Genomic DNA, 20,540 nt, shown 5'->3' with positions numbered 1-20,540 from the left:
CGAGCGGTGTTCAACTGGTTTAGCGGTGTGGTGTAATATCGTTTTGTTGAAATCTTCTTCCTAGTAGGTAACTAGTTTCGTTGTAGTGCAGAAGGTCGTTAGGTTTTTAGAAAGCAATTATACTTAGCATATGTAGAGCCGTTTAGCCCATTTGGCGTGTGTGGTGAGAGGATGATTGATGCGTCAAGTGTTAGAATTTAGAGTCTTGTTTCAGATATGTCCGTCCTGATGGTTAAATTCTAAAGAAACTAGTGTATTCAATTTAAGTTTATTACTGCTATTTAGGAACATTTATCATAAATTATCCAATCCGTATTGTAAATACAATTGTAATCTGATGTTACATCTTGTACCTCTTTATAAGAAAATCGTAAATAGATTGAAATTCAATAAAAGATACATATGAATCAGAAGGTCTCCACTGATGGGATTTTTTTTTTAAATCGATTACATTCAAGTTCGGTTAAGTTAAGTTAAACTGAACTATCACAAGTTACAGTTAATGGACGGACATTCTGATTCATCTGTCAAAGTTGACCAATTCCAAAATATTTATTGATGCATTTTAAATGATTTGATAACTGATTAGACGTTAAAAATTAATTTCAGTTAGTGAATATCGTTCACTAAGGGAAAAGTAGTTATTTTTTAGTTGGCGAACGTTTAGTGTACCGGAATTTAAAGATAGATCAATCATTGTCAATTTTTTCACAGCAATTCGGAAGATACAATTTCCATTCCAGATTCGGCATACAGAATTCCTGACACTACACGCACCAGATTCTCTTACAACTTAATAAGAAAAATAAGGTATAGGTTATGTGACATGTGGTAATCCGACATGAAACTTAAATCCTACGTTAGCCCAAAAATCAATAGGGTAGATGCGCCAGTTTTGGCACTAATTTTTAGCATTAAAAAAAGAGAAATAGAAGCCCCTTTGTTGTGATGAAACTGATACCATAAAGTTGACATTTATTTAATGTATTCTGAATTATAAAACGGTTTAAAAGATGTTAATTTTACATAACAAAAATCATAATAATTGATTTTAAGCAATGTAGTCACGCCGCTGATTTTGAAATAAATTCATCTAATTTATGGAATTATATAAAGTAACTTTCGGTAAAGATTATTCCGCTCCTAAAGGTATAATATTCATATTACCATGTCAACGAATTTTTATATCAATAATGTGATGTTTACATCTATGCTTTTTTGCTAGCGCTAGTGTACTACCACTGTACTAAAATGAAGCCAACATAATGTAAACAGGGCGTCAGCATCTACCAGCATGGGATTTCAGGAACAACTGAAATTCGTGCTAGTTGCTAGCTGGCTGAGTTAGTGAACTACCATAAGTGTAAACAGCCCTTAAAAGTACCGTAAAGTGGGGTATCTTTGATAATGCGGGTATCTTTGATAGTATGATTTAATTTACTCTCTACCCTTTTTCCGAATTGGAAACATTGGTTCCATATTGTGATATCGTATATAGTTTTTATATAGTATGTGTTACATGTTTGCCAAACATATTAAAAAAAAAAACAATTTTCTTGTTTTTTGCCTGTTTGAAAAGGCACTCAAATCAACTAAATTATTTGACTTTCAGTCATGTTTTTCTACATTCATCGAGCATTATCAAAGTAACCCCAAATCAAAATACTGAAGTTCGGCCACAAGACTAAAAACATAGTACAAATCCTGATGAATGTGGGCGTCTTAGTGGAATACCTGTTTAATGAGAGAGAGAAGGATTAGTAATTTCCATTTAATTCCACTACCTTATTTGATTATCCTTGATAGATACGCGTATTTCGTCTACAATGTGCAGACTTCTTCAGTGTCTTGTACTAATACTGTACTAGTCAAGTATTAGTACAAGACACTGAAGAAGTCTGCACATTGTAGACGAAATACGCGTATCTGTCAAGGATAGGCAAATAAGGTAGTGGAATTAAATGGAAATTACTTAGTCTTCTCTCTCTCATTATAGTACAAATGCAATAATTTCCGTTAAACATATTACTTACGAATTTACTCTAGGAACCTCAGTACATGTTTAAAAAAAAAATTGAATTCGAAAAACATTCTTTGATGTAGAATTTTTTTAGAATATACTTCAAAAAACTATCAATGTTACCCCGTTTTACGGTAGCACCAATCCAAAGCATGCAGGGCCCAAGTCTAGATATGGCTCTTGAGCAGTGGTGTTCTCCTATCCTCAATCTAGCTCCGTAACGTGGGTAGATCACCTTTTCGTTGCACGTTACGGGATGTAAGATCTACCACCGATTCCTAGTCCTGACTATTACAAACTAGCGGAACAGGATTTTTCAGCAATCAAAGGAACACATCTTAGTCCTTGTTACTTTTTATGCCTTGTTGATAGTGACAAGACTCAGCTTTGTCCACCGAGGCTGATCTTTAAACAAGGAAAAATTAGTTAGTTAGTCTTCATCTATGTGATTCCTAATCTTCTATGCGTTGTTCTATAGTTCGAAGTGGTTAAGACTAGGGTTCTGATGCATAGTCATGTCCTCTGAAAATAAATAACTTTAATAAAGTAAAAAAAAAACATAGTCATGTTATTCCTTAATTTTGTTGCTAAGGAATCCAATTTTGACTAACAAAGGGGCGCGCCTTTGGAGGGTGTTTCAACACTCCGAAAAGTATAAATAGCGGAACCTTGCAATTAGAGTTGGATCCTTGCGATAAATGCAAGAATGACAACTGTAAAAAAATCGAATACTTCATCATTTCTCAATAGTGATTTAGTAATACGACATGCACTAAACTAAAGACATGGGATATACTACAATAGATCAAATTACTGTTCGTAGTGGTGTTAGGTCCCGAACAGAGGACCTACCCATTCAACAATTCTAAAAACGCAATCAAATAAAAAGTTATTGTTTTAAATCGATCTGGATAAGTGAAACTAGAAGACCCTATGTATTTTGAAACCGATTTACGATTTCAAAGTTATTGAACAGGTAAAATGTAAGGTTATGAGATGCCACTTCTCTTGAGTGAATGTCTTTGGATGATCAAGATGATAGAAATAAGCAGAAACTTAATTTGCATTGAGTTTGTTTTATTGAATAATGATCCCTCAACTTATTCGTTGTGGCAGCAGCCGTTGTTTGTCCATGAGTTTTCAGATGGGGATAATGATGATGCTGATGTTGATAATTATGGTCTACCACTCATTGTAGCACGGATACTATTCCGATAGCCTTGGGCTCTCCTCACTGTTGAACTTGATCAAGCTTAATAACCTTTGATTGTCCTCAGCAAATCGCTGTATGAAGGGCCAAAATCGAATGGATGGATTGATAGCCAATTCGCCTATTCATTTCCTTGGGGCAGTTAAGCAGCTTCTTCCAACAACTTGAGCAGTCAATTGGTCAGGAAACGAGCCAACCAACAGGAAGATACCCCAAATGAATGAGGAGAAGAGCTCGCCCTTTATCCACGAAATGTTAGCAACAGGAAGTTGACATCTTCACTCTCCCCATCAAAATCGCTTCAATTGGTGGTCCTTCCTCATCTCGATTTTTCGATTTATACTAATAGGGGACATGGCTCTAATGTTGGCCTATGGATCTAAGATTGGGCCCATCGCTAAAAATCTGCTATTTATCAATTTTATCTAAATGAACGTGTGATTGTGACGGTACTAATGGGTATTTTTGGTAGCTATTGAAAATTTAGTCGATTGCTGAATTTATGTATCAGCCCAAATTAGGGGCATTTAGGCCGACATTACATCCATTTCCCCTATGGAATTTAATAATCAGATAATCAGAAGCATAAAGTCTACACAAATATGCGAGTCGATTGAAATTTGCCGTAAATAAATGAGGGCTAAGTTGATTCTTAATATAGAAGCGAAGGTGCATAGGTGAAGAATAAGAGTAAGGAGAGTCAAAGGTTTTGACATGCATCATATAAATTTGCATTTCATCTAGTTATGATTATTGTCAATGATATTTACATTTCGATGAAGGTGGTGCTACATATTTTACCTTTTATGTGACACCAATCATCACAGAAGCCAACCTTGAATCGTAGACCAGGTCCATTAACAATGCACTCATTCCGAGCAGGGGCTCTATGGTACTCATACTGTATAGCCATCTTCTTCTTCTTCGAGTTCACTCGCCATCCGGAATGAGCGCTCGGTGCTTCATAGATTTGATATGGTTAGTAATATCAAATAGTCAGACGTCATTTCAATCAGAAGTGCCGTTTACGTACCACAATTTTTTGAAAAAAATTGAAATGGCTTCTAAATTTTACAAGATCTAAAATGTCCGAATTTTAGGTAAACTGCGAATCAATGTCCATAGCAAACAATTATACATAGTTTCATGCAAATTGTTCGAGTTTTTCCGGTTCATCATTTGGCGTCATTGTAGAGTAAATTACTATAATTCAGTTCCAAAGAAATCATCAAATTTAGACAATTAGGCATTGAGAGCTTTCGATGCCAATAGCAATGCATGAATTTGTATATTATGTGTCAAGCACAATGATACTCTATGCCCAGGGAAGTCGAGAAAATATCCAACCCGAAAGATTCCCTCGACCGGACCGGGAATCGAACCCGCCGCCTCCGGCTTGGTAATACCGTGCCTTTACTGACTAGGCTATGACGCCCTTTTCTACATTCTAATAGTCTTAGAAAGAGTGATGTGATTCTTAGATAAATTTTCCAGATTCTGGTAGGTAGGAACGTTTCCAAGGTTCTTAGATGAATTGAAATATTAGGTTATGCCTTACATCGAAATAGTTGAAAGTTTACAAAGTTAACTAAAAATTCATTGTCTGAATTTTATTATAATTATTTTTTGAAGATTTTCACTGGAAAGGGTGCTAAAAAAATCAGTTTTCTTATTCCAACTTTGTTGCATCAAATTAATCGAAAAAGTGGCCTTCAGAAGAATTGTAGGGACTTCTATTCAAAAGTTATGGGTTAAAATTTAAGCTGAAAAACTGGCAGTCTTCCAATGTTAATATCTCAAGTAGTTGAATAGTTAATTTTAGTCTTGATGCGGTTTTTGGATGGTCACACAAAACGCAACATTTGGGGTTAAAATTACGAGAACAACTTTTTATTTAGTGGGGTAAATAAGCTTTAACAATACCTGCAATTAATTCGAAAATTACGTGTAACTCATAAACGCCTGAATATAGCAACTTGCTGTCTTCAGCAAAAAAGTAGGCTGTAACTACTTTTCCTGAAATCTGAAACATTAAAATTAGATTAAAAACTGATTTTCTTCGAGACACTCTATTAAAAAGCACAAACATAGCTCCTAGCATGGTCAAATGAAGTCTATACGGTGTCTTCAGCGAAGTCGCTTGAAACCAAAGTCGAAAAACATGAAATTCTTCAAGAAGCTATGTCAAAATTTATTACTGAAGTAACGGTGAAGTAACGTTGCATTTAAATGAGAATTCCAGATTTTTCCAAGCAAAAATCAAAGGTTTTTTTTTTTATGAGAGAGAGAGAAGGATTAGTAATTTCCATTTAATTCCACTACCTTATTTGCTTATCCTTGACAGATACGCGTATTTCGTCTACAATGTGCAGACTTCTTCAGTGTCTTTTACTAATACTCGACTTATTGTCGAGTATTACTTATTGTCGAGTATTATACAGGTATTCCACTAAGACGCCCACATTCATCAGGATTCAAAGGTTTTTTTGTTTAAGTACACCGAGATCTCGTTTTTGGAAACTGAAATACTTCATCTATATTGCTAAAATCGAGACCGTGCCAAAATAAAGACCTTTTTCAACGTGTCACAATTGAGTGTTACAATCACTTAACAATAAAACGGAAACGCACTTATTTTGACAATGCTCATGTTTGGCCATTTTTTGACAATATTTAACGTTTTTTACACGCTACGCGGTAAATATACATAGGGTAGAGCGCTACTTCGTCGTAATCGCCCATTTCCGTTCTATCGAGCAGAAATCATTAATAAAATCCATGATTTCACCGTACACAAATCAATAATACGTTTGTTTTGATGCGTTAGCTCATAAGCTACATCACGAAGCCTATACGAGTGCGTTGTATGAATTGTTAAACTCATTATTCTCAAAACAAAAGAAGCGCTTCTAGCAAATCCATTTTTTCGGCCTTCATTCGTAGAACGAAGAAAACCCCTAGATAAACCAATGGCGTTTGAAACTCGTAAAGGGTGATACGGTCAAAATTTGGTCCAGGGAAAACGCGTGTAAATCGGTGAAATCGTTTATTTAAAAAATCAAATTAAATTTCTTTTTCAAGTTCAATTAGTATAAAATTCAGGAAAAATATTCAGTTAGGCTTCCGCTTTTCCAAATCCGAATTGCCGGGCCTTACGCTTGACCCTTGCCATCAGATTTTGTACAGCCACCTTGTCCACCTTCTTCGCCGCAGAAAGCCAGTTTGCCTTGAACTGCTGCTCGCCCTTAGCAGATTTTTTGGTCTTCTTTAGGTTCCGCTTGACAATAGCCCAGTATTTCTCAATTGGGCGGAGCTCTGGCGTGTTGGGAGGGTTCTTGTCCTTGGGAACCACCTGCACGTTGTTGGCGGCGTACCACTCTATGGCCTTTTTACCGTAATGGCAAGATGCCAAATCCGGCCAAAACAGTACGGAACAACCGTGTTTCTTCAGGAAAGGCAGCAGACGTTTATTCAAACAATCTTTCACGTAAATTTCTTGGTTGACAGTCCCGGAAGCTATGAAAATGCTGCTTTTCAAGCCACAGGTACAGATGGCTTGCCAAACCAGATATTTCTTTGCGAACTTTGACAGTTTCATGTGCTTGAAAACATCTGCTACCTTTCCCCTTCCTTTTGCCGTATAAAACTCCTGTCCGGGAAGCTGCTTGTAGTCGGCTTTGACGTAGGTTTCGTCGTCCATTACCACGCAGTCAAACTTCGTCAGCATCGTCGTGTACAGCCTCCGGGATCGCGCTTTGGCCGTCGTATTTTGTTTATCATCGCGATTTGGAGTCACTACCTTCTTGTAAGTCGATAGTCCGGCTCGTTTTTTGGCTCGATGCATGGTTGTAGACGATACACCCAGCTTATTTGCGGCATCTCGGAGAGAGAGGTTAGGGTTTCGCTTGAAACTACCGGCAATTCTCTTTGTCGTCTCAGCGGCTTCCGGTTTTCGATTTCCCCCCGATCCAGACTTCCTGGCTGTCGACAAACGTTCCCCAAACACTTTAATTGCATTTGTAACGGTTGATTTGGCAACTTTTAGCGATTTTGCCAACTTTGCGTGCGAGTAGCTCGGATTTTCGCGATGCGCGAGCAAAATTTTGATACGCTGCTCTTCTTGCTTGGACGGCATTTTGACAACTGAAGAGTGAATTCCAAAATCAAAATAGGAGCAACATTCTACACACACACACCTTCAAAATGAGGGGTGTTCAGGTTTTTTAAATGCAAAATTGAAAGAAATACGTCCAGTTGATATTGACCAAATTTTGACCGTATCACCCTTTAGAACGAATTTGCAATCAAGAAGCATCTTTCAATCTTTCAATCTCAATAATTTGTGACTTTTTATCAAATCCAACGGTACGTATAGAAAGGTAAATAAATTTGGAAGTCATCTATAGTAGAATCACTCCATTTTTGAGTTCATATCCGTTCGAAAAAACAGAGGTTAATTGTTTCCCAAGCATCACACTTTCATCGAAATAAGTTACTGCAACTTGAATGTGACTGGAATAAGTTGCACACAAGTAACTACAATTGCTCAGCGAAAAGTGTGCTGCTAGGGTTATGCTTAGTAGGACGGAAATTAAATTCAAAATCCCATCGTCAACAAAACGCACAAAGTTTGTGATTTAATCGTTTTTCTGAGGTATGACCAAAATAGGCCTTGGCCAAAAAATGGTACATTTACCCTGTTACGTTGAAAATTATTGAAAAAAAAATGCTATTTTAAATTTTTGTGTTGTCAAAAACGAAATTGAGATCCAATTGATCATTTTAGATTGTCAAGTTTTGAACCCACCACAGCATGCTTTTGGCGCTACGGACAATCAAACGTAAAATACTGTGGTAGCCACAGCATAGTTCTGTCAAAACCTCAGCATTTTCATTGATCCATTGTAGTAGACATCCTGTAAGTCCGGCTGATTCGTAATTAGGGTGTAACTGCTTTTGTAAACAATCATATACATCACCGATTTCTCGCAGATAAAGGCTCAATCTCACAAACAAACTATACTAAATGGTAGGGGAATCATACTCTTCCCCCATTCCTTGATTGTGTTGTTAGTTTCCAAGATTGAGCTTTTATTCGCAAGATATCGGCAATTGTTCACAACATCATGTAAGCCCTAATCACGAATCAGTCCGGAAGTGTATTTGACTTAATGTTTGTCTAGTGTAAACATTATGTTCTTCATTGGATTCTATGATCAAAGACTGAATGTAAAATCACTTGCAACCAACCTAACATCGATTCACACACCGCCGTCACCTAAATAGCGTCGTTCTTCCAACAGCCCGGGCGGCGGGCGGCCGTGCACTCGGTCCAGCTCATTCAACTATTCTCGTTTAAATTTTCCCTTCATCCATCCATTAATGACTACTCCGTTTGGAATTCTCCAGCAGTCTCCTTAGAGCTCTCCGCTGCTGTTAGAGCGTGTATGCCTTCCTAGTATTAGTGTGTTAATAACAACATAAGGGGCTGTTCATAAACTACGTAGACTCTTTAGGGGGTGGGGGGGTTGAGCAATTTCTACGGTTCATATAAATTTTCAAAAAAATGTATGGACGATTGTCTACGCAGGGGTCTAAAATCTCTTAAAATTGGTCTACGTAGTTTATGAACAGCCCCTAAGTAAATAAAAACACTTTGTTCTCTCTTTCTCTCTGTCTTGCTGTGGCTCAGAACTACTAATAATTATCTTAATAGCGAAACTCGTACTTATAAATTATCATTAATCTACATAGAAGTTGTTTTCTAGCTATATATTTTTCTTTATTTTTTTTCTCTCTACTACCATCTAGCAAACCGAAACGGCAGAACCTAACTAGCGAGTATACACACACATATAGTACCAAGAGATCGTTTAGTGTTTTCGTAGTGTTTGAAAACTGCAAGTAGTGTGGAAACCAAAGCATACTGTAGTGGAAAATCTGGTAACCAGTATTTATATATTACACCCATCAAAACAAAAACAAACAAAAAAGAGCATCCCGTAGAAAACAAAAAAGAAAACAAACAAACAAAAAATACATCACATAGTAGAAAAATAAGAAAAAATGCTGTTTGAAAATCCCGTGGCGGCTGCAAAAATGTTCCCATACAGTGTGCCTCCGCCGATTCAAGGTGCAGCTGCGGTCCCGGTGCAAAATTTAAGGTTTGTGGAAAACTTCCAATTCTGTTGTTATCGAAAAAACACACACACAAACACACACACGCAAACATTTCCCTCTTTCTGTTTCCTGCTTTATCTTTATTTACCTGCTCTCTATCCAAATTTTTACTTTCTGTCTAACATCAAACAAGTGGAAATTATCTAATCATAAATTTCAAAACTTGGTTCGGGAAAGTTACAGGCAAGTTTTTATTACCTACCAAAGACGATCGTGTTCCGCCACCCACACCTGTAGAAGAACGAGGGATACTGAAAAAAAAAACAGCCCACAGAAGAATTGTAGACGGTTGATGGTGGAAATGGAACCTTCCACGGTGATGAAGCAAGGACAGATGAGATATTTTTTCTTATTTTTTTAAGAGATGTACGTTTCCTTGTTGTATCTGTATATACCTACACTTCTATACATATATATGTACATATTTTTTTAGTTTGTTCTCGGTATTTATGTTTGCTGATCGCTCCACTATTCTACACCCAAACGAGCGGAGCGTCGTGATGCTTAAAACGAAATTCAGTCCATGCTTAAGAGGAAAATGACCTATACCTTAGGAATTGGCAGAAAATGTTCCAATGGAATCTTTTTCAAGGTTTTCCTCCGACAGTATGGTCCGCTTTCGCACCGCTCGCCAGGGTGCACTATGCCCTTTCTTTTGGATTTCGCCTTTTCTGCCCTTTGGATGTTTCGTTGCGCTGCTGTTTAAATGAGGTTCCAATTTTTTCTTTCTCTCTCTCTCTATCTCTATTGCTTGGCCCTACTCGGAGGGGTCGAAAATAGCCATTTTTTTAAATTTAGCCTCGTTCATAATTTGCACACCTATATGACGTTTGCTCTCCGAACAGCCGTAATACTTCTCATTTTTCTTGCCCCAACAACACTTATAATCCATTTTTTGCACTCAACCTTCATGGGTATTTCTCTTCTGCTATTTTCGATCACTGCACAGTCTTCGGGGCATTCAGCAGGTACTTAGTCGGTGGTGGAAGGAATATTTTTAGCCGATTCGGTTGTCCTTGCTGTTTGATTTCGGTTTCGGAAAGTGATTTTAGTTGGGATTGACTTGGGGCAGTGCTATTTTTCCCGGTAGATCAGTTTACAAAGTATGTTCCCTTCTTTGTAATTAGCTCGGTATTTGTGTAGGTACGAGTATAACCCAGGTCGAAACGTTTCAATCTCCCATAACGCTGTCAAAAACCAAAGCTGACAGATTGACATCTTACGTTAGCACTACACGACATACTGTAGACCGCAAAATAGTCAGTTGCAAGTCAAACCGTAGCACAGATTTTTGTTCTCAACCTCATAATAGCTGACTGTTGGTCATAGTGATCCGATAATAGCGTGCTTTCATGTACATATATTATATTATTACACAAGTATGTAGACCAATGTTGCTACTGCCATTACTCGCCCCGGCCGGAGGTAGGGGCTGACGACCGGAGCGCTCTGTTGGCTGAGTTCATTAAAGTTGATGAATCGACTGTTTAGTTTTGCCATTTTCAGCCCGTAGTATACTTTGTATGTGCGCTCTCAGAGAGTCACTTTTGCATTCGTATTATTTCATTTTAGCAGCAGTAGCTAGCATGATAATCGCATTAGGATCTAAGGTTAAGGGGCTTGTACGCAAGTTAATCCGGAGCAGTTTTTCATTAACCATTGTTGACCTCTCGGAGAGAGAAGGTGGTCAATTATTACTTGGCTGCAGTACGACTACCTACATGTTTTGGCTTTCGACATGATTTCACGGGTCGGTCTGTATTTGAGTGCTTCCGGATGGACCTAGGTCGATGGATGTTGATTGGGTGCGTGGCAATCAGCTTGCGTGCATTATATAATGGCTATAAGAGTGAGAATCATTTTTGAAATACATCTCAAGTTTGGCAACACGTAGCTTTTGTTTTTTGTGCGTTCCATAGGGTTTATTATATGTCTGTTTCCTTCAACTCCTGGATCAGATAGCGTTACGTATTTTAAGATTGAATACCTTAGTGTCATGTTGCCAAAAACGAGTTCTCAGTGTAAATGTGGCGATTTTTTTCGTCACTAAGCAGAATGCCACTAAGCCGGACGCTACTAGCTCGGATAGGTATGGGTATGATTAAGATTTTCGAGGATAAAAAATCCAGTCCAAACCAATCCAAAACGAAATATCAATTTTCTAAGCATACGCATTCCTCAAAATCGCTCAAGATCTTGCAAAAGCTGGTGAAGGATGCATACACATTGTACAGGGATATTTCGTATTGGAGTGGCTTGGACTGTTGTTTTTTAGTTTGGAAAATCTTAGAGTCGTGCCCCTAGTCGGAAGAAATTTCCGGGGAATGTTTGAATTAGCTTCTGAAGGAAGCCGAAAAAACTTCCAGAGAAAGAAGAAACAAGCTCTTCTGAAGGAAGTTTAAGGAAAGTTCTAAGAAAAGTCGGAAAATATCCGGGGATCTTCCGAGACAAAGAATGAGAAACAGCTAGGGAAAATTCAAAGAAACTTTCGGAAAATATCGAATGACATATCCAGAGCCAGAAAGGTTTTGGAAACCGGAAGTAAATTCCATGAGTAGCCTAGGAAAAGCTAGAAGAAGCTTGGAAAAACCTTCCAATAGAAGTCGAAAAAAAACCTCCGGTAGAAGCTTATGAAGAAACGGAAGACGAAATAAACTTCTGGGCAGGCTTGTAATTGCTCATTACAGCTAAAATGCTATTTTTCGGTACTATGAAACAATGGGATACTATAATGATAATTTGTATATGTAAGATGCAAGAAGAGGTGGTGAAGTATGTATATGACATAAAAAATTTGTCAATTTTGCTTTCAGAAGGTTGCAACTAGCGATTTTATGATCGCTGATTGCTCGCTCATCGCGTTGCTCATCTTTACAGCTAATCGCTAGTTGTGACCTTCTGAAAGCAAAATTGACACATTTTTTATATCATATACAAACTTTACCACCTCTTCTTGCATCTTACAAATAAAAATTATCATTATAGTATCCCATTGTTTCGTAATACCGAAAAATAGCATTTTAGCTGTAATGAGCAATTGTAAGCCTGCTTCTGGGAGGATTTGATGATACTTCCGGTAGAAGATTAAATGGATTTCCTGGAAAAGATGGAAGAAACTTCCTGGAGACGCTGGAAAAAAACTTCTTGAGGTAGTTTTAAAGAAATTTCTAAAGAAAGTCGGAAGCTTCTTCCGAAAAAAGCTAGAAGGTTTTCGGAACAGTCTAAAGAAACTTCTAAGAGAAGTTGGGCTGCAAATTCCGGAAGAGAGAAGCCAGAAGAACGTTTCGAGCGAAGCCAGATGAAGCTCCCGAGGAAAATCTAAATAACTTACCGGGAGGAATTGGAAAAATACTTACGGACTAAAGTGGAAGACAATTTCAGGGGATTTTTTAAAGCAACTTCTAAGGAAGGATTAAAAAAAAACTCCAGAAAGTTCAAAATAACGTTCTGATGGACTGTTTTGGTCACATGAAAGACATAAGTATTTCCCGATTCCGAGGAATTTACCGAGATGAGCTAATCGCTGTTTCTCGAGTTCTGGGCGTGGAAATGGAAACACTATTCGAAAAAGTATCTTATTTAGTATTTTAGGGAAACGCGCGTTTTCGTATGCCTAATACATTCTCAACAAACAATTTGAGCTGATTAAAAGCTGAATAAGCTATTTTTTAGCTGAAGCAGCATATTTTTGCCTAAATAAGTCCTTATTCAGCTTTCGATGTTAGTTGGGTTGCTTTTAACACATTTGGAAACCCTTCCCCCCTTAGAGCGCGACGGATATAAAGGATGCTTTTTTAGATGAATTATTTTTTGAGCATATCCAGAACGATAAAAGTCTATAATTAATTATCTATACAAGAACGATTCATCTGTTACCTCCTAAAATGGCCCTAAAGCGAAACCGAAACTTCTGAGAGGAGAAATAAACTGACGGCTTAATATGGATCCGAGCATATAATCTGCTATAAGATATTATTGGGGCCTCCCTTAGCTCAGTCGGTAAAGGTGAAGCTACAAAGCAAGACCATGCTGGAGATGGCTGGGTTCGATTCCCGGTCCGGTCTAGGAATTTTTCGGGTTGGAAAATTTCTCGATTTCCCTGGGCATAGAGTATTATAGTACTTGCCACACAATTATAATAATGCAAAAATGGTACAGGCATCGAAAGCTCTCAATTAACAACTGTGGAAGTGCATCTAGAACACTAAGTTGAGAGCACGTAATAAGCTCATATGCGATAAGATAAGCTTGAAATGCGAAAAAGAAGAATAAGAAGAAGAGGAGGAGGACATTCTTGTGGTAACATTTCTGTACATTTGGAAAAATCCTAGGAATATGTCAGAAATGTATTTATAAACAACGGTTAGGGGAGGGTATTTAAGAAGAAGTGTAAGAACAAGTGGCGCCGGTGTTGTAGTGGTAAGCGTGACTGCTTCTCACCCAAAGGGCTGAGGCATAAAATCTCTGATCACGCCTTCCTTCGGAAGGGAAGTAAAGCTGTTGGACCCCGGTTCATGAGTTGATAGGTCGATAGGTAGGGTCCAGGTGTGAGAGTTGCATTCCTGGCGTCGGTAGCATTGGTACTCAGTAAGGAAGACAAGATCGACGGAAAACAAATCAAGTAAAAAAAAGGTAAGAACAATCATAGGTGAATTACACTTCTTCTTGAGTGGATTTTGTGAAACAAAAAAAAAAGTTCATTCAATTCACTAGTGCAGTAAGGGTAGACTATAGAGAGTCAACCCATGTCTTACGTCGGCTTATCAAACTGATTTTCAGAATTGGAACCTCTAATTGCGGCTATTTGGCTGATAAGCCGAGATTAGACATATTTTATTTTCTATATACTAGCTTAAAATCACTAGCAATTCATTTGCTGTTCTTATCTTCCTCCTTCTATAAATAACACTTTGAAATTTTCCGAAGCATCAACGATTCAACGGTTTTAAATAGGCTGTATAGCACAAGATTGTTTACGATTGAAATATATGGTTAATCCTAAGGGGATTAATTATTAGTATCTATTCAATGATATGTATGAAGAATTTAATAAATCTAGATAAACATTTCAAAAGGTCCTATCTTCTTTGATCGATTCTCTTCATCGACTTTCTCTTTCATCAATATCCCAGCTGCAAAACCTTTCCCTGTTGTATTTGACGTTTTGGACGCTACATAAGAACCTCCTTTATCAAATTTGAAATGTTTGTCTAGATTTATGAAATTCTTCATACATTTCATTGAATGGATACTAACAATTAATCCCCTTAAGATTAACCATACTTCAATCGTAAACAATGTTGTGCTATACAGTCTGTTTCAAACCGTTGAATCGTTGATGCTTCGGAAAATTTCAAAGTGTTATTTATAGAAGGAGAAAGATAAGAACAGCAAATGAAATTTGAAATGTACATCGAGAAATGTACGCAAATGTTTTGGAAAAATGTATTGTAAGATCCGTGAGAATGATTGAAGGAAAGCATGACAAATTCTAAATCCATACCATTATGCATTTAATCAGAACTGGTATTTTAAGATAGCGGCGCCGGTGGTGTAGTGGTAAGCGTGATAACTTCTGACCCCAGCAGGCCTGGGTTCAATCCCAGTCGGCGCCGCCGGGATGTTCTGAGGCGTAACATCTCTTATAACGCCTTCCTTCGGAAGGGAAGTAAAGCCGTTGGTCCCCGGTTCATGAGTTGATGGGTCGTTAGGTAGGGTCCAGTTGTGGGAGCTGCCTCCCTGGTAAGTCACGTATATTTACCTTTTTCGTGGAATATGACAAATTTTATATAAGCTGCAAGCAAGCTTGTAAAAAATTGCGTTGTTTCTTCAATGTTGAGTGAATTTTTATATGTAGAAAGGATTTCGATTAAATTTGTTTAGGTCTTAAGCCCATTTTAACCAGCGTGTAAAATCGTTTAATTTTGAATTAAAGTTGGCATAAACAACGAAATTGTTTGCAAGCTTGTATACAACATTTCTGATTTACGTTGCTAGCGTTGACTACGTGTGCGTTAGATATCGCAGAAATAGGGGAAATGGCTCTAATGTTGGCCTATGGATCTAACATTTGGCCCATCGCTAAAAATCTGCTATTGATCAATTTTATCTAGATGAACGCGTCATTGGGACGGTACTAATGGATATTTTTGGTTGCTTTTGAAAATTTAGTTGATTGCTGCAGAGTTGCTTCCACTCACTTGCTATAAAAAATTATTTTCTGAATTTTGAAATCATTCGATGTTATAATGATATTTTATACTTGTTAGATACAAGAAGAGGATAAAAGGCAAGTGTTTGACTCATAAAACCTGTGAATTTTGCTACCAAAGTGTTACAATGAGCGATATTATTATTCGTGAGCGTTCACTCAGAGTGAACGCTCGCGAATTGTAAAATCGCTGATTGTGACTATCTGAAAGCGAATTTGACAGGTTTAATGTGTCAAACACTTGCCTTTCAACCTCTTCTTGTATCTAACAAGTACAAAATATGATTATAACATCTAATGATTTCTAAATTAAGAAAATCATGTTTTTATAGCAAGTGAGTGGAAGCAAGCCTGGATTGCTGAATTTATGTATGGGCCCAAATTAGGGACACTTAGGCCGACATTACATACATTTCCCCTATACACGATTTTTTTCAAACGATGTAGGAAGAGTCCACAAATGACCGTTTTGATTGACAATTTGTAGTATCAGTTCAAATTGAGTAATAGTTTCCAACATCAAATCCGACAGATGTCGTCCCGCCAGTGGTGGATAAACCAATTTTGCGGTATGGAGATTTTAGAAATCTTTCTACCCTTCAAACCTTGCTTCTAATGGTGAGAAAATATCTATATTTCGTTCTTTTTAGTAAAAGTGACAATATTGAACAAATTGCACTATTATTTAATTAAAAGCGAATTTCAGCATATCTTTTAAAGTCGATTTTCCACCAGCCCATACGATTGAAGGCTACTCGTTCTCTGATGGTAAGTGCTGTCAGAAGCAGCATGAATCACCTAATTGCCACACCATATTGCCTGAACTGTTGCTCATCCATTATATGTTATGTGGGCTCTGATCTGCGTGCTCTTGAAGGAAGTAAGAATGAGATCCATTAGAATTATGGCTTCGATGTAGGCTCACTTTACATTAAACCACTTGAACTGCTATAGTGATGCTTTTTGAAAAACCAATTCATAAGGAACTTCTCAAAAGAAAAGAGGTTATGTTAAAAGTTGGTCGACTATGCAAATTTGACGTACATTCACGAGGTTATTTCGGCTATGCAGTCTTGGTATAAAATCAAACGATTGCTTTGACTACACACTTAAAAATAACTACTTTTACACGAGACGTAATCTATATTGGACGTAAATCATGGAACGTAAACAAAAATTTCATGTAAAATTAAGTGTTCTCAAACCGAAACATAAGCTTAAGCAACTCGACGAAGAGTACGTTCGATTGAATTGATTATCTCGTTACTTTCAACTGACTCTTATGTCAAAAGGGCCGCTTACATGTGTCGGTCTCATGGAACCGAAATTTACACGACTTTTTCATAGTGTGTAGTATCCCAAGTTTTCGACAGCGATTACTTGAAAAGGCAGTGATCACAGTCGAAACGTCAGGATACTAATCAATGCAATTGTTTGATTTTATCACGATGACCAGTAAACCGGGAAAACGCAAGGAATTTGAAAACACCGGGAAAAGACCGTTCGGAAGACAAACATTCTGGACCTTGACAAAAATGTTAAGACCCTTGGACTAGAGCATATTTTCAGAATACTGTCGCTTTGATGAACTATGAAGAAAAAGTGAATGAGATTTCAGAATGAATTCTAGGGAGAACAAGAAGGTATTTCAGTGGAAGTTTCTAAAGGAGTTTTGGGAAGAACTTTTGGAAAGTTTTGTCAGTTGTGTGAATTCAGAGTAGATGTTTTAAGTAGTTCTGGGGGAAATTCCTTGTTGATTGTGAAGAGGATAGCAGGTCCATTTCTAAAGAATATTCTTAATTAGTTCTGAGAAGAACTTTTAGAGAATTCTGATTAGATTTCTTTGGGTATTGAATTCTGAGTAGTGTTTACATTTCCCCACCTTTTTGACTACCTGGGAATTGGCAAAACAGCAGGTGGCTCTTCCCGGGAATCGAGAAATAATTATATCCAGTAATTAGATAGGTTCATCAGAATATTCATGTCTCAATTTCTATTGAATGATACATGAAGGGTTCTGGCCTTTCCTGAAATTGTCTTCCGACTTGTCAAGAGGTTTTTTTCCATCCTCATTTTTATCCCGAAATCTTCTTCCATTTACCGCCGCATGCATTTTGACTTCTAATTATTTCCCGCAGTAATTTCTTCAGATGTTCTTCTGGTTTCTCCTTGAAAAGTATTTCAGACCTCATTCCAAAACTTATCTCGCTAGTTTATTTGAACTTCTTCCGAAGTTTTCAACTGATTTGCTCTGGACTTTTTCCTGAAGTTTCCCCCGACATCGTCCAGGATTCTTGTTTGCATCCCGCGGAAGTATTTGTCTTCTGGATTTGTTTCGGAAGTTTCTGCTGGCTTCCCCAATGATTTTTTTTGACGAACTGCCGCTTATAATTCTTCTGGCTAACGTTGAAAGTTTTTCCGACATTTTCCAGAAGCTTTCTCCGGTTTATCCCAGGAGAATTTTTGTTTTCATCTTCCTTCTACCTCAGAAAGCCTTTCCAACTTCAGGAAGCTTTTTTCTCGAATTCATGTGGAAGTTTCTCCAAACTTCCTCAAACATATGTTTAAACTAAACCATAAGGTTCTCTCGAGGCTTCCGACTCCGCTGGAAGTTGTAACTGACTACTTCCGGAAGTTTTTTGTCACATCCCTCGGAAGATTTGTGCGACTTCGTCTGAAACTGTCTTCTTTCTGGCCTCCCCTGGTAGTGATTTCCATCTTTCCCCAAATTTGTTCCGAAATCTTTCGAACGTTTCTTTCAATTCCTCTCGGAAGTTTCTCTAAACCATCCTCAAAAAGAATGTTTCCCGATCAGAAAAAAATAACTTATTAATACCAAATTCAGGTATGAAAATAGCATAACTGGCAACCTAAATATGGTATTAGTGAGGCTGACATAAGAGATAAAATACCAAAAATAATACCTCAAAAATATTCTACGAATAACGAACTAATAAATCATTTAGTTATTACACTAACAAACGGATAACAGACGCTTTTTAAGATGCCAGAATACCATAGTTTGTTATTTTGAAGGTCTTGTAATACCAATTCAATAACTCTTTTAGGTGTTATTGTCTAAAAACTGAAATTTTTTGTTATTTTGGTATACATTTGATATTTTACAAAATATTTCAATAACTGAATAATATCAAAACAAGGTTTTATACCACAAGCATACCAAAATCTGGTATCATACCACATTAAGATATTCATTTGTTATCGATTAGCTATCGGTTCCTGCCAAAATGTTAACAAGTTCTGGTACCAAAATGATAACAAGTTCTGAAACCCGATTATCAAGATTTGAAAACTGAACGTGTTATCATTGTGGTTGAATAAACAGCCAACATAACACAAAATATAACAAAATTATATTCATTGGATATCACAAAAATTTAGTTATCATTGAAAACATCCTGATAACAAATTCTGTGATCCTTGCATTTTTTTTCAACAAATTTCAAATTAATTTATCAATGTGGCATTAAAGCCTTACACTGATAACTGAAATTAGGGGGTTAGAAAGAAAGGGGTGTAAGTGACTTTGATCGATTCTCTAAGTGACTTTCATGGTTTTTTTTTCTTTTGATCCCCACAGCCTTACAAACAGATTTTGCGCTATTTCTGCCGCATAGTTTGATAGAGCAGATTCTCATCTAGCATCCAGAATGCACACAAATCTAGATAATCGATCGAAGTCACTTACACCCCTTTCCTTCTAACCCCCCTCAAATATGATTGGCAGTGTTTTCTATTCTAAACATGCGGATAATATTTGAAGTTTTGAACTTACCTTGTATCACTTCGTATTCTTTCATGATAAAAAAATTTGTAGGGTTTGATAACTAGATTAGTAATGTGATAACAACTGAAAACAAAATGATATCTGGAATAACAAGACATGTTTTCAAGATGATATCACGTTGTTATTTTACTTTGCTCGGGTATGGTCTGCCTTCCTCCGAAAGTCTTTACGATTTCTTTCGGTCCGTCTTTTCGGAACCTTATTCAGACTTATCGTCGAAGCTCGTAGATTGGATTTTTTTTTCGATTTCCACCATAAGTTTCTTTTGATTAGCTACACAAGTTTCTTTCTGTTTCTCCGGATATTTCTTTCAACTTCTCGTAGATGTTTGTTATAAAATCCCACCGAAGTTTCTTTCGACTTTCCCAGGAAAACACAAAGTAAATTCCGCGAAAAATACCAAGGGTATCGAATTTTGATGGAAGAATCCCAAAGCAATTCAATGGGAATTCCATATCGTAAATACGTAATTTTTATGAGGGTCTGAGAGGTGGTTTAACTCGATTAATGGTCATGGGAACGATATGCTACGTAATAAATTTTGTATAGTCCCAAATTTGAAATCAGCGATTAACCAAGGAAATTCTTTCAGGGTGTCCATCCAACCGGGAAAAAAACCGGGTATTCTGATTTTCCGGGAAAAATACGGGAAACCCCAAATCGCACCGGGAAAGATAATGTATACTCATCCTAAGTAACAATTTTGGTTTTATCATAGTCTTGTAGGCCATAATTTGGTCTTCAAGAATCATTTAATCCCTTATAAAACTTGCAATTTTACATGGAATCAACCAATTTGTTTTAATATACATAATTATATTCATTTGGTACCACTTCTGTTTACAATTTTCATATTATGCTTTCACTGTGGTAAAATATCAAAATTCCTCAAAATTACAAAACAAATTTATTCTTTTCTTTCACTTGTTGAAGCATGTGGAGCTAACAAGATAGCTTACAGAGTATTTTTTTAGAATTTCTTTTTGTTGTCATTGGATGAACATTTTTTGAATTATTTTGCTACAGTTTTCCGAGTAAAGTAGTGTTAATATAAAGCCTAACCGAGACATATCTTGTCACGCAGCTATTGAAGATAGAGAAGCAAATTCAT

The 20,540-nt window shown here is 37.1% G+C and overlaps 1 protein-coding gene across 3 annotated transcripts in view; it reads left to right on the top strand.

The window, feature by feature from the left end:
• msi (musashi) overlaps window positions 1-20,540 on the top strand; it is a 169,526-nt gene that overhangs the window by 12,511 nt on the left and 136,475 nt on the right. For all 3 annotated transcript variants that reach the window (XM_065225671.1, XM_065225670.1, XM_065225672.1), the window contains exon 2: window positions 9,042-9,394. In XM_065225671.1, the coding sequence (XP_065081743.1) occupies window positions 9,297-9,394 (98 nt within the window). In that variant the 5' untranslated portion in view covers window positions 9,042-9,296. The remainder of the gene's footprint in view (window positions 1-9,041; window positions 9,395-20,540) is intronic.

Source organism: Ochlerotatus camptorhynchus, unplaced genomic scaffold (assembly GCF_037179485.1).
Source record: "Ochlerotatus camptorhynchus isolate MF236.1 unplaced genomic scaffold, CSIRO-AGI_Acam_v1.1 ptg000232l, whole genome shotgun sequence".
Lineage (NCBI taxonomy): Eukaryota > Metazoa > Arthropoda > Insecta > Diptera > Culicidae > Ochlerotatus > Ochlerotatus camptorhynchus.
This window is presented reverse-complemented; position numbering and strand designations above follow the sequence as displayed.